Below are 13,607 nucleotides of genomic sequence, written 5' to 3'. Positions count from 1 at the left end.
TGTGCTTGTGATATATAGGGGTGTGTGTGTGTGTGTGTGTGTGTGTGTGTGTGTGTGTGTGTGTGTGTGTGTGTGTGTGTGTGTGTGTGTGTGTGTGTGTGTGTGTGCGGGGGGGGGGGGTTGTCATCATCATGGCGTCCTTCCCCTCATCTGTTGCTGTCTGTGTGTGCGTGTGCGTGTGCGTGTGCGTGTACTGTACGTGTGTGTGTGTGTGTGTGTGTGTGTGTGTGTGTGTGTGTGTGTGTGTGTGTAGTAGGCCTAGTAGTAGAACTATAGGCTCATCTAATTGAGCCTCTGAGAAGCAGGGCAGAAATTAGATCAAACTGCAACGGTGATCTTTCACACCACTCAAACATTTGTTCTGTTACAGGCTACGGAATGAAATCGATAGACTAGCAGTCTACCATAACAATACTTAACGATCAGATACCCAGAGCATGTGTCTGTGCATCTCTCTCTCTCTCTCTCTCCCTCTCCCTCTCCCTCTCCCTCTCCCTCTCCCTCTCCCTCTCCCTCTCTCTCTCTCTCTCTCTCTCTCTCTCTCTCTCTCTCTCTCTCTCTCTCTCTCTCTCTCTCTCTCTCTCTCTCTCTCTCTCTCTCTCTCTCTCAATTCAATTCAAAGGAGCTTTATTGGCATGAGAAAACGTACGTGTACATTGCCAAAGCAGAAGTGGAACAAGACAATCAAAATAAAACAACAATGTATTTACAAATACATTTTGGATATAAATAGGAATTAAATAAAGGTGTTAACAGAGCTGTGTTACATTAACACTTTGGGTAATACTATCTTGTGAAACTATAAAAAGATTTTTCTGTCAGAGATAGTTATACATCCATATAGGAGACGTTCGCTTTATACTTTTGATAAACAGTGTACACACAATGGTTTGTAGGTGCTTGTAATCCATTTGACATCCTTCTCCTGTCACAGCAGCTCACAAATCTCGCTGCTGTGTTTGCACATTGTTGTACTTCACCCAACAGTTTTTTTTTGTCATTAGTCATCTCTCTCTCTCTCTCTCTCTCTCTCTCTCTCTACAGTAAAGCACATTTAGTGTTATATTGTAGTCTTTAAAGCGATATTGAATTTGAGTAGAATAGATCCTCCATAGCAATGCAGTGGGCATGACGTAATTCCAAACGCTGCCGAGCATCTTTACCTATTGAGCCTGTGCTCTGTGATCATCTTTACCTATTGAGCCTGTGCTCTGTGATCATCTTTACCTATTGAGCCTGTGCTCTGTGATAAATGGACCGGAGGACGTTGATTCGATTCACTCGCATTGATGGCAAGACTCTCCAAATCACACATTCTAACTATATCAAAATAAGTCCTATAGTACTTCATTTGGGGAGAGTGAAATTGCTTCATTGATGATATACAGTAACCTATTGTATAGGCTATATTATGTACTGTATCTATTGATTGATTTATCCGAGTATGAAATGCGCTATACAAATCAAGAATTCACCGATGTAGTGTATTGGGAGAATTTACCAGCACAGGTTTATTGGCACAATCCACTTTGTTTGTCTTTGTTTGTGTGCTGAAAGTGTGATTTCGAGACCATGTTTTTCCATGCAATGATAGCGTAATCACTTCTTCCATTTGTCCACAGAAGCCTATAAATAAGATCGAACAACATGTAGACAAAATGTAGAAATGTCATTGCCAAGTAGCTATTCTGTACAATTCAATTCCAACATCTCTTGATGTGTGAATCCACTCAATTTGCATGTTGGGCAGCTAATGAGGCAGACCTTTGTCGTGGGAAAAGAGACCACTGTATTTGACCTGTTCCTCAGGTCAAAAACGTGCAGCACGTGCCTGCTCTATATTAGCTGTAGATTAGTGTACAAGCTGACATTGTGAGCTTGAAGATCGGCTATTTCCGGTGAAGTATAAATCTGGCATAACCCACACAGCCCCATCCATTCAATAAGCCATATACTTTGACCCCATGTTCACCATTAGAATAACTGTTACCAAGTACTTTTAGCGCAATGAAGCTATTGTCAGCCCATTAATGGGCGTGTGACCTCTCGCCCTCTGTCAAGCGTGAGAGGCTGTAATTATCATAAATAGCCACTAGGCTCATTAAAAAAGGAGCGCCTCTCATTACCATGCAGTGGACACCTGTGGGTCATTATTCCACAGCTCTGTTGTTGGGAAAGGGATATAATGCCCGGAGGGTTGCTGCGTTTTTTTGTAAAGACCATGAGACCAGTTTATAATTTTAACAGCAACTGATCGGGAGGGGCTTTAGGGGGCAAGCTGTTAACGGGGACTCTTGCAGGTCCATTAGGGCAGTAGTTATCAACCGTTTCAGGTCGTAACTGAGACCCGCACCCTGAGAACCATTTGGAATTCTAGGAGTTGTTTGACTCCCACAATTCCACACTAACCCACAGAGCCTAGTCCTTCCACGCGCCAGATTGATGCGATCTTCCCGCATATACCCAGTCCCAGCAGAGTATAGTTCAAGAGGAACGGATTGTGTGGCCCTGGTTTTTCCTTAATGGGACTGATCGAGGGTAGCTACTGGGACGTAAGTCGGGACTTGATCACCCCGGCTGGGTCACCTGAGTGAGGGGTATGATGTTGGGAGACCCGAAACCCTGATGACCTTGGGATACATCACTGAGGATACGTCAATCAGTGGCAGCTAGAGACGGGATCAAGGCATACACAGTCCTGCCTTGATCCCGCCTCTAGCTGCCGCTGATTGGCCTGATTGGCCTGAGGCTATAGTATATCCCCCCAATGTTACAGCACAACATGCACAAAATAATGATCTCTGTGCATTCATTACAAAATGGGGATATCTGGGGATAAACGGGGATAAACGCGAGCGTCGCGTTACTTTCATTTTAACATCCCAGAGACGTTGGAGCCAATAGAGCAGGTTCCAGACCACAGAAGCATGCATAGCGTCCCACATGCCAGGCTTCTGTTTTATGATTTATTTTGGGCTTTTTATGCCTATATTATGGATAGGACAGTAAGGCTGACAGGAAGTGGGGAGAAAGAGATGGGGAGTGACATGCAGCAAAGGCCGTCAGGATCAGGACTGGAACCCGCAGCACGGGCCCATGCCCGGACTGCTACGCCAGCGATCCGGGCCAGGCTTCAGAGAGAGAGAGAGAGAGAGAGAGAGAGAGAGAGAGAGAGAGAGAGAGAAAAACAACTCTATCTTCTGTGTAACAAGGCTAATTATAGCTGCGTCCATTGCGTCCAACGCCACGCAACTTCTCCGCCACCACTCATTATCTTAAATGGAAGAACAGTCCTGGCTCTTCTCAGGCAAATTAAACCAATAGATTTTGTGTCCCAGATGAAAATAGATGATAGGGGCCTTAATTTGAGCCATTTTTAAACATTTGTTTTAGTGCGATTGATCCTCCTCGCTGTGTGGCTGCAGCCCAGAGAACAAAGGGAATGTTCTCTGTGGACTCAGCAGCATGCTGCAGTGATGGACGACTGGCTGCAGACGTCATGGGCACGCAGAGCACGCACGCACGCACGCACGCACGCACGCACGCACGCACGCACGCACGCACGCACGCACGCACGCACGCACGCACGCACGCACTGTGAACACTGTGAACACTACACTGTGATGTAAAACATATCTTTAAGTATGCCAATCTATTTTCAGAAATTAAACTGACCAAAACCACTTCGTGCAAATTATGGCCGTCTTATGACATGAGACACTTGGGGGGGGGGATGTGAATCCTCCATGCGTGCAAGATAAAGCCTTGCTAGTTAATACAAATCTCAATAGCGGGATAATCCATACATCATTCAGCCCTTTCTTGTACAGTATATCGTTTGCCTGCTATTATGCCAGGAGCAGTGGTGAGAAATATGAGCTGCAGACTGTTCCTCGTCTCAATCACACCGCTAATGTCTTGCAGACGAACAGTTGATGGGTTATAGACGTTTTGTAGACGCGCATTAGAAGGATGAGGGTGATCATACAGCAGATAATCAACAGGATATGATGTTGCACCAGCAACATATGTTCAGCATTTAGCTTAATGATCCTTTACAGTGCTTATTTGTCAGTGTGATCTAATTAATGCATTTTGCACATCTGTCTCTGCCGCGAACGTGTCACGCGTTTTGGGAGATGCGCGAGCCCCGGCTGACGGCTTGTTTGCGTTTTCCTAGAGCCCCCCGGAAGCGTTTTTCCCCAGATGGAAACCCCGTATCCAATTTAAAATGGAATACCAGTCATTCATTGCCATGCATGTTCCCTGTGTGTCTTTTGCTTTTGTCTTCTATCTCTCTCTCAAATCCACACACAAGCTCACTCAGGCACACTCTTGCTCAGGCACACTCTAGGCACACACACACTCTCCCTGCACTCACACGCACACACACACACACACACACCCTGCCTCGCTCTCGTTTCTCAGTGGTGACACTTTTGATCCCCACAGGCCCCCCTAGAGAGCGCGAGAGCAGAGTTTTGTACCCGTTACAGTCATAGTGATACTTAACCGTCTGCTGATAGATCACAAGGGGGAGTAAATAAAAGACACATTCTGAATTCTGTTTCAATTAGCTGCTTGTCATGTCAAACATGGCTAAACACCTACTGGCAAAAAGCCCCCGATGAAGAGGGGAAGAGGGCGCAACATGCACTTACATTGCCTCTAATGAGCAATGTTTCCACACTGTAGTCCACAGCAGCCACCGCAGCGGCAGCATCACAGTCACTGCTAGGCAAACTGTCATATAAGGCAAGCTGAAATAAGGACGCAGCCTAAAGCCATACAAGCAGAGGCTAAATGTTTCTGCTTCTTGGCATGTGCCGTGCTGCTGCACACGCACCCAACATGATGCCGTGCTGCTGCACACGCACCCAACATGATCTACGCCGTGCTGCTGCACACGCACCCAACATGATCTACGCCGTGCTGCTGCACACGCACCCAACATGATCTACGCCGTGCTGCTGCACACGCACCCAACATGATCTACGCCGTGCTGCTGCACACGCACCCAACATGATCTACGCCGTGCTGCTGCACACGCACCCAACATGATCTACGCCGTGCTGCTGCACACGCACCCAACATGATCTACGCCAGTGGTTTTCAAACCCTCTTCATATCAAGGTCCATTATTTATTTAGCATTTGAGCCATGGAACCACCATTTGTTGAGATTTAGCCTCTCAGACCTGGGGTCTGAGAGGCTAAGAACTTATAATAGAGGGTATGCGCGTGACATCATCATCATACCCGGAAGTTATGCAGTGCTGTACAGTACAGTAAGTTATGCACTACCACTGAGTGGCAAAAAACGACTTTCCGGCCTTGACCGCCTACATCCAAACAGAAAGGTCCTATCTGATTGCATTAAACGTCGTTAAACAACGTTAAACTCACTTTGCCACTCACTTGCATGCGCATACCCTCTATATGTTGTTATCGTTGGATAAGATTGTGTTCACAATTCCTTGCTGTATTGATGTTGGTACCATAGGAGAGATATCAGGCAAATTCTGATCAAAATAACAATTCTTCTATATATGGTGTTGAATGTGGACCCAGTTGTGGGTCCCCATGCAGCTAAGGGTACGTTCGGAAATGCGCACCGGGAATGTGGTCAGTTTGTTGAGTGTGGTGGGCGGTGATGTCACAGTGTGCCTTATTTACGAACGACCACAGCTGTGACGCATTCACACCGCCGACACTGGACAACCCGAGCTTCAGGGTAGGGTCACTCAGTGCGGGCACTCGGCACACCCGGTGCGCAGCGCACTGGATTTTCGAACGACAACGCACCGAGTGCACTGAATAAATGAACGACAAGAGAGCACACCAGTGCGTTCAGGGCGCATTTCCGAACGCGCCCTTTATGACTCATAGTCAACCCAGAGTTAAATTAACACTGTGGATTGGCATCCCAGAGATTAAAGGGGGCGGATACAACAGTTTCAAAACAAGAGAGTCCTTATAAAATCACTGGCCTAGAGGTACACGTACTCCACCAGTGCAACGCTAAGGAAAGCGATCTCCAAAGTAGATAAACTGTTGATAGGCCCCAAGATCTCGGCGGTAATTACATCATGTTTTATGGTGCATAATCCCTCGGAAAAAATGACGAGAAGCTGGATGAAAGTGTGCATCAATCAAATGTAACAAACCCAATTATTGTCAGCCCACCCTCCTCCTTCCTCTCTGCTCACAGCCATCACAGATCTCCCCATGACTCAATCCTGATACGGCAATTATAGCGGTGCCTAGTCTTAACTAATAACTGCAATCCAATCATGGCGCAGCACGCACAGAGGAAACCCGGGCCTGGAATAAGTATAATAACGACAACCCGCAATTTACTTCATATTGTTGTTGTTTTTTCCGCTCGGCTTCTCAATAACAGGATCATAAATGCTTTTAAAATTAATTCCCTCACCGTTTCCAGAAGAATCCCCTTTTTGACGCGATGCTTCACATTATCCGTAAATACACACATCGAGCAACTGCGTGTGCGCAAAAATAATTGTGCGTGGGTGAGGTTCGAATCAAACATGTTCAAAGTCATTTTGGACGTAAAGAGGATTTTTACATTAATTGTTTTCTACCCAGAGCTCCACTTGAATTCCTTCAACTGTGTGAGAAAATCATCCGCTCTTTCACTACTCCCGATAACAGCTGTGGATCTCGGGATCCATATGGAGGGTGTGTCTTCAATGTGGATACGTGGACATCACGTGGCCGGTGGTCATGTTCTCTCTAAACTCAAAGTTAAATTCGTAAAACTTTTCACAATGCATTGTGGAATAAGATGAGTCCACTATAAATATATAATAGTTCATCACTATACATTCGGACACCATTACAAGATGGTGTAAAGTTAAACACTGTGAAAAATACTGTGAGTATTGAGTGATTTTGGTCACAGCCTTGGTTTTGGTCTTGCACCACTGGCATGAGAGACAGTATCAGAAAGAAACCAGGCTGGCAAATTGGCAGATGTGAGGGAGAGCCGCAAACCATGAAATCTTATTGGACAATCAATCAGTCAATTTGCCCCCATTCGATTCTGTAGCCCAGCAAATTGCAGAAGAGTCCTCCTTAGTGAGGAAGTGGGCTGGCAATTTGGGAGAGCACTGGTGCTTTGGGGCGACTCCAGTATGAAGCCAGTCACAGAGCATCATCCCGGGAAAGTGTTGGGGGAAAAGACAGCCAGTCAGACTCCAGGCGAGGAGGCACTGGAGGGTTTTCAAGAGGGAACAGCTGAAAATAATGACACCTTTTGAGGGAGTCAATTAAAGCTGAGAGCTGTCCTAAGCCTTCCATAATTGCTCTCACATAAGGCTCCTCTGCATGCAATTTCATTTATTTAACTATAATGCTTAAACTCCATCGCATGGCTGTGCCACGCAAGGAAGATAGCAGATCTACGAGCGGTGAGCTTACAGATCAGCTATTTTCGGTGTGCTAAATAATAATGTGTTCACTGCTTTGCATGGTGAAAGGGAGAGCGAATAGCCTACCAGTATAGTGGAGACGACCAGCGATCGGTTTGCTAAGGAATCCGACACGTTGGATGACTTCCCCTTCTGGTTGTCGGTCATGTTCAAGCCGCTAGGAGGGTCCCAGGTTCCAATCTGAAAAAATAACATCAACCCAAATTAATTAATTAAGCTGTTCACGGTTGGTGGGTCCAGTGTTGTATTAAAAGACCTACGTTGCTTCTTCTGTATTGCATGTTTATCCCAACTCACAAATGTACAATCTACTGCAGTCGCTACTAATGCGTTCCACTGGATTCCATTTCAAGTGTCTTCCGCCACAGTGTCAGTCCTGTCGTCGCTACATTGCCGTTTTGTTTTTGCATCATTAAAATTGAAGTAAATTCAAATGTAAAAATGTCTTCTTGACATCGACAGAGATATCAGCCATGAGGGGCAGAGAATATAAAGCTTCTATAAGTTTTAACGCTTTGGGGAAAAATGGTTGGACAGTGGTGTCAAATAAATAATACCGTAAACATGCAATATATATACTGTCAGTCTCTGCAGTGTGATGATGCGACGTACGGTCATTTAAGCAAGCAGGAATGTGGCGCGGCAGAAGCACACGCAGTACCCTTTGGTGCACTAATGCCGTGAGTAAGGCAATGCAGTAACGCACACGCACACGCACACGCACACGCACACACACACACACACACACACACACACACACACACACACACACACACGAATGTATACAGCAGCACCCCTCAGGACACACTTGACAGCCGTGTGAACTCCCAACACCGTCAGCGGCTGCTTGCTTGCTGATGGTGCTGAGGCGCCCGCAAGACACCATGTGATGGAGGAGATGAACGTCTCGCAAACCCCCACCCTGCCCTACACCACCCTACACCCAGGTGGGGGGGGGGGGGGGGGGGGAGAGCGTGGATCGAGAGCGGATGAGAGGACAGAACGGAACGTTGCCCCCAGGCTCCCCCTGTCCTTTCTCAACTCTCTCTTTTTCTCTCTCTCTCTCTCTCTCTCTCTCTCTCTCTCTCTCTCTCCCATCCGAGTCTCAGCAGCCCACCAACAGTGTTGCCAGATGTTGTGAGAGAAACAAGCAACCAGGTCTATGAGAACAAGCCCAGAAGAAGAAGCAACTATAGACCTATAGCCTATATCCTATGGTGTATACTGTACATCAGCTCTTTGAAAATAACCAGCTCAGTGGCCTTATGGTTAGACTGTCCGCCCTGAGACTGGGAGGTCAGGTTCAATTCCCTGGCCGGGTAATCCCAAAGACTATAAAAAGGGGACGCAATGCCTCCCCTCCCCGCTCTGCACTCGACACCGCTTCAAGGGTTGGAATGGGGGTAAACCCAGTGACATGCTATAGCGTCATGCCCAGGGGATATACTTGTAGACCAAGCCAGCTCATGCGACAGAAACAGGAGATATAGGTTCGGCATTGATTATGTATTTGATGATAGCCAATTAAGCTCACAACGCATCGCAATGTGATGCGGTTGCGAGCTTGTAGATCTGCTATTTTCAAAAGATAATAATATTTGGAATATCTTTGAAACATTTAAACAACAAAAATATAGTACGGGGGTCTCTTGACATTGACGATTTTAACAATATTTAGGAAGCAAGCCCAAATAAGCAACTATATGCACTTTTAAAAAGACCCACACCACCCCCCAAAATAAGGAACCCTGCCGATACTACATTTTACAAGACAACTTTACAGGGAAACCAATCCCAGAGTGGCTTAAAGGAAGCAGACATGGCAACACGGCCCACCATCCTTCCGCCTCCTCCAATAACCAGCATCGCTAGCAGGATCACAAACAGCCTCCTCGGGGCTCCTCCCACATCCTGAGATGAGCCTAGTAATTGCAAATCAACTCTTTAATTCAGCCTTCATGAGGCTGGAGGGCTTCTGAAGGGGTTTTTATTAATAGAGTAAATTATTCATGGTGGTGCAGAGTAGACACACGCAGCTCGCATACGGGAGGTCAGGCGCTGCGGAGACACACACACACGCACACACACATACATGCACACACACGTGCGCACGCGCACACGCACACGCACACACACACACACACACACACACAGATAGTATCTCTGTGGCGCGTTAGCTGGGAATATTTGTTTCCATCCTCGAAGATGAATTGTGAGTGCTATGCTAAGTGACCGCTAAACTAGAAATCCTATTTCTGGCCACAGATGTACGTACTGTAGTACACACACACATACCGCACACACACACACACACACACACACACACACACACACACACACACACACACACACACACACACACACACACACACACACACACACACACACACACACACACACACACACACACACACACACACACACACACACACACACACACACACACACACACTAACCTTCTCCAACCCCTCCTCTTTCAGACTGATGACATCCAGGTCAAAGTCAGTTCTTAAACCATTGGTCCTGTTGAAAGTGATCCGGCCTGTCAGGCCATCCCAGTGGGCCTGAGGGGGGGGGGAGAGGGGGAGAGGGGAGAGAGAGAGAGAGAGAGAGAGAGAGAGAGAGAGAGAGAGAGAGAGAGAGAGAGAGAGAGAGAGAGAGAGAGAGAGAGAGAGAGAGAGAGAGAGAGAGAGAGAGATATTCCAATATCAGTACAAAGGCAAATGTGACATTCCAAATGTCTTCTGCAGTACACGGATAACTATGCATTTGAACATTTTCATAAGCGCAAGCAGTTTCATTGCCCACACTGTACAGACGTGGATCGGTTTAATAATGTGGGGGACAGTCTTGCATGAAAGTGTCCAAAAGCCTTGCGGAGGAGCAGCGTTTCCCAGGCGTGGCCGCCGTCTCCAACTGGCCCCGTGGGAGGAATGAATGCGGTGGCTTCTATAACAGACTATAGACGCTGAGAAGGAGGCCCAGATCTAGAAAGTGACTCACGGAGGATGAGGTACAGTAACTGTGTTCACTGACTCAGAAAGTTTGAGAACAGAGATTGGTGTCCTACATCTGAAGCTCTGTTCAGTTGGGGCAACCTCTGAGACTGAGTAAAAGCGTGGATAAATAGTATGTGTTACATGAACTCTCTGAGAATTGCACACGCAGAAGAAATAAAATGAAAATGGAACGTGTCCGGGATTCCTTTCAGTGCACTCTAAAGAGTTCAATTAAGACTCCGGATTTTACCGTGTACCTCACGTTTCTTCTGAAGGTGAACTGGAACATGGCGTGGAAAACTTTTACTGAGGAGATTGAACTTTTGGTTGTTATCATGTGTCCTTGAGGTGTGGGGGGGAAGGGAAGGGAAATGGCACATTTGAGGTATGGCAGGTATGTGAAATGGCACAGTAGAAGAATTTGCACCAAATTCAATTACAGGAGAAAGTTGTCAAAAAACCAGAAGTGACAAGATATGTAACTGAAGTGACTGAAATGTGGTACTACAGTAAAGTGTGTTCATCAAGGTCAGCTCTTTGCTACTTTCAGCCTTATCTTTGTTTGAAAAATGCTGCAAAAGTGCTGTGGATTAGTGCTATGATGATTATAATCAAGAAAATTGTGAGTGGAATTTTTAGATTCCTTTTAGTTTGCAGCAACTTGCACAGACTAAAATTGACGGAAACCATCACAAAACATTTGAATGTCCTCGAGTGGTGCTATCCTGTGCAAATAGTATACCAAATGCAGAATTCTGTATGGTAGCATAGCGCTACTATACTGAAAACATTTCTGCCGCGGAATGGGGGTTACCTTGAGACATAATGTGGTCATGAGTTCAAGCCCCTGTACTGACGTCTTTCAGCACATCTAAGATAACATGTACTTATAATGGAGAGAGCGAAGATAGTGTCCTGAGAAATAAGGATATTTGTCACCAAACTGTCTCACACAACAGAAACGAGAAGAAGGCAACAGTAGGCAGCTTACTTGTGCACTGCACATAATTATGCTACGAATGTGGGCATAGGAGTATATCCACATCTTCTGTAGATGCTATAGCTTGAACTGCAGAGATCCCATTTGTCTGTGACACGTACAGAACTTCACAATCCAGCACCAACTGTGTCGGAATAACTCCACTTCCTTCCACTTCTTGTAATATTCAGCACATTTCCTTTCGGAGGGCTGAAGCACCGTAGCGATGGGAGGATTGTACAGATAGTGTTATTTTCTAATTTATGGAATCTCTTTGATTTTTATTTTATTTATTTACCTTCTTGAAATTACTGGACAAAAAATCATTGAATTTGCTTTGAATTAAAACCTTTTTTTTTATGTTTTACAAAATGTAGGAAACAAAAAACACAATGTAGGAAATGTAGTAAACTGTTTGGGGACCAGTGATGTTGAGCAGTGGTTTTCAGCCCTTTTCGCATCAAGGCCCATTATTTATTTTGGAATTGAGCCACAGACCACATTTGATGAGATTTAGCTTCTCAAAACACAAAACTAAAGAATATGTTGTCGTTGGATAAGATTTTGTCCACAATTCCATGCTGTAGGCGATTGATGTTGGTACCATTAGGAGAGATAACAGGCAGACATTCTCTAATTGTGTAGAGTTCTTGTAAATTAAGTAATGCATATGTTTAACAATAATTTAACTCTTGAGAGGGTAAAATGAAACCAAATGAACCCATGGGTCCATTTGGTTTCATGTTACACGCTCAAGAGTTAAACGAACCCGGGCTCCCCCAGAGTTAGGCCCTCATTTATCAACCGTGCGTACGCCAAAATATGGGTGTACGCCGAAATTACCGCAATTTTCGGCATTTACCATTTGCGCCAACGTTTGATTTTGAACTTGAGCCAGGACAAAACTCACGTCTGGTCGGGAGCTGTCGTACGCTTTGTCCTCACCTGTTTTTCTGTCGTAGAACAGCGGAGCAGCATTGTCTGAACTGCTGACACGCTGTCACAGGCATCTAAACATATGTTTTCACTCCTAAAATGTTAATATAAAACTGTATGTATATACATGTAAAAAGAAAAAGAAAAAGAGAGATTTCCAACTTTACAAGTAATTAAAATCGCGCAATTAAAAACAATATAACATGTTTACAATGTATTAGTTTGTGCTTAATCAAACAGTGCTTTACTGGCCTTGTTATGCGAGCGCACTTGTGAGATGATTTGGGAGCGCATCGCATGCGGCATGAGCGTGACATCAGATGCCTATAGAATCACTGTGATATTATTTTAAAAAAAGGCACATGGACTGCACGCCTTTATTTCCAAGTGACAATGACAATCATACAGCTTGCCTATTTGCAATTGTAGCAGGCTATAGGCGTAAGGGGCTTAATCATTCACCATTTAAATAAGCGCTTTGACAGTTCAGATAAAAGCGAGATCATTTTCGGGGGTCGGGAGGCGTGCGTCGCCAGCCCAGGCCAGCACATACCGGCACACATGCAAACCTTCATCCATATGTTTATGATTCGTTCATCAATGATCAAATCACTCCATAAACGTTGATTATGACTGCCTTGACGACATGGTAGCCTATCTCTCATGCAGGCATCACTGACTCACCCACAGGACTTATCACAGCAGTGCGCAGTCTCACTGATCGCCTTCGCCGTGCACTGCGCACGAATGGGTAAAATTATTATAGGCCTACAAACGTATTCCATTCATGGCGATGCGATGTGTCATGTAGCCTTGAGGTGCGTGCGTGCGTGCGTGGACATGACAGAAAGGCAAGCGAGGTGAGAGGGAAACAGGTGAGAGGGAATTATTTAATTCATGCAGGTGTTCGTTCTTTATTTATTTAAGATACAACACACCAGTTAGTTGGGCTTGCAAGTTGTGTGTGTGTGTGTGTGTGTGTGTGTGTGTGTGTATGAGAGAGGGGGGTGAGGCGGGGCAGTACGTTTTTCCTGTATCCATGGTTTCCAGGTCGTATTGCAGTTGTTCATGTCGCAAAAACGAGGGCGAGGCTTGATTTCATAGGGCGTGCCAGATAGATTTCAGCCGTCACATTTATAAACGTCCGAACGAAATTAAGGAAGAAACAGCTGTCTGCGATCACTTTGTAAATGCCGACCCGACGTGGGTGTACTACGAATCCTACACCTCGAATTTGGGG

General features: G+C 45.6%; 1 protein-coding gene across 1 annotated transcript in view; it reads right to left on the bottom strand.

Annotated features, from left to right (window-relative positions):
* Positions 1 to 13,607, bottom strand: part of LOC306925346 (glutamate receptor ionotropic, kainate 2) — a 174,634-nt gene that overhangs the window by 59,098 nt on the left and 101,929 nt on the right. The window contains exon 10 of the mRNA XM_079504124.1: positions 7,520 to 7,633. Coding sequence (XP_079360250.1) covers positions 7,520 to 7,633 — 114 coding nt within the window. The remainder of the gene's footprint in view (positions 1 to 7,519; positions 7,634 to 13,607) is intronic.

This window comes from Electrona antarctica (genome assembly GCF_951216825.1).
Source record: "Electrona antarctica genome assembly, chromosome: 6".
NCBI classification, from domain to species: Eukaryota; Metazoa; Chordata; class Actinopteri; order Myctophiformes; family Myctophidae; genus Electrona; species Electrona antarctica.
Note: the sequence above shows the minus strand (reverse complement) of the source record. Positions and strands in the feature narration are given on the sequence as shown.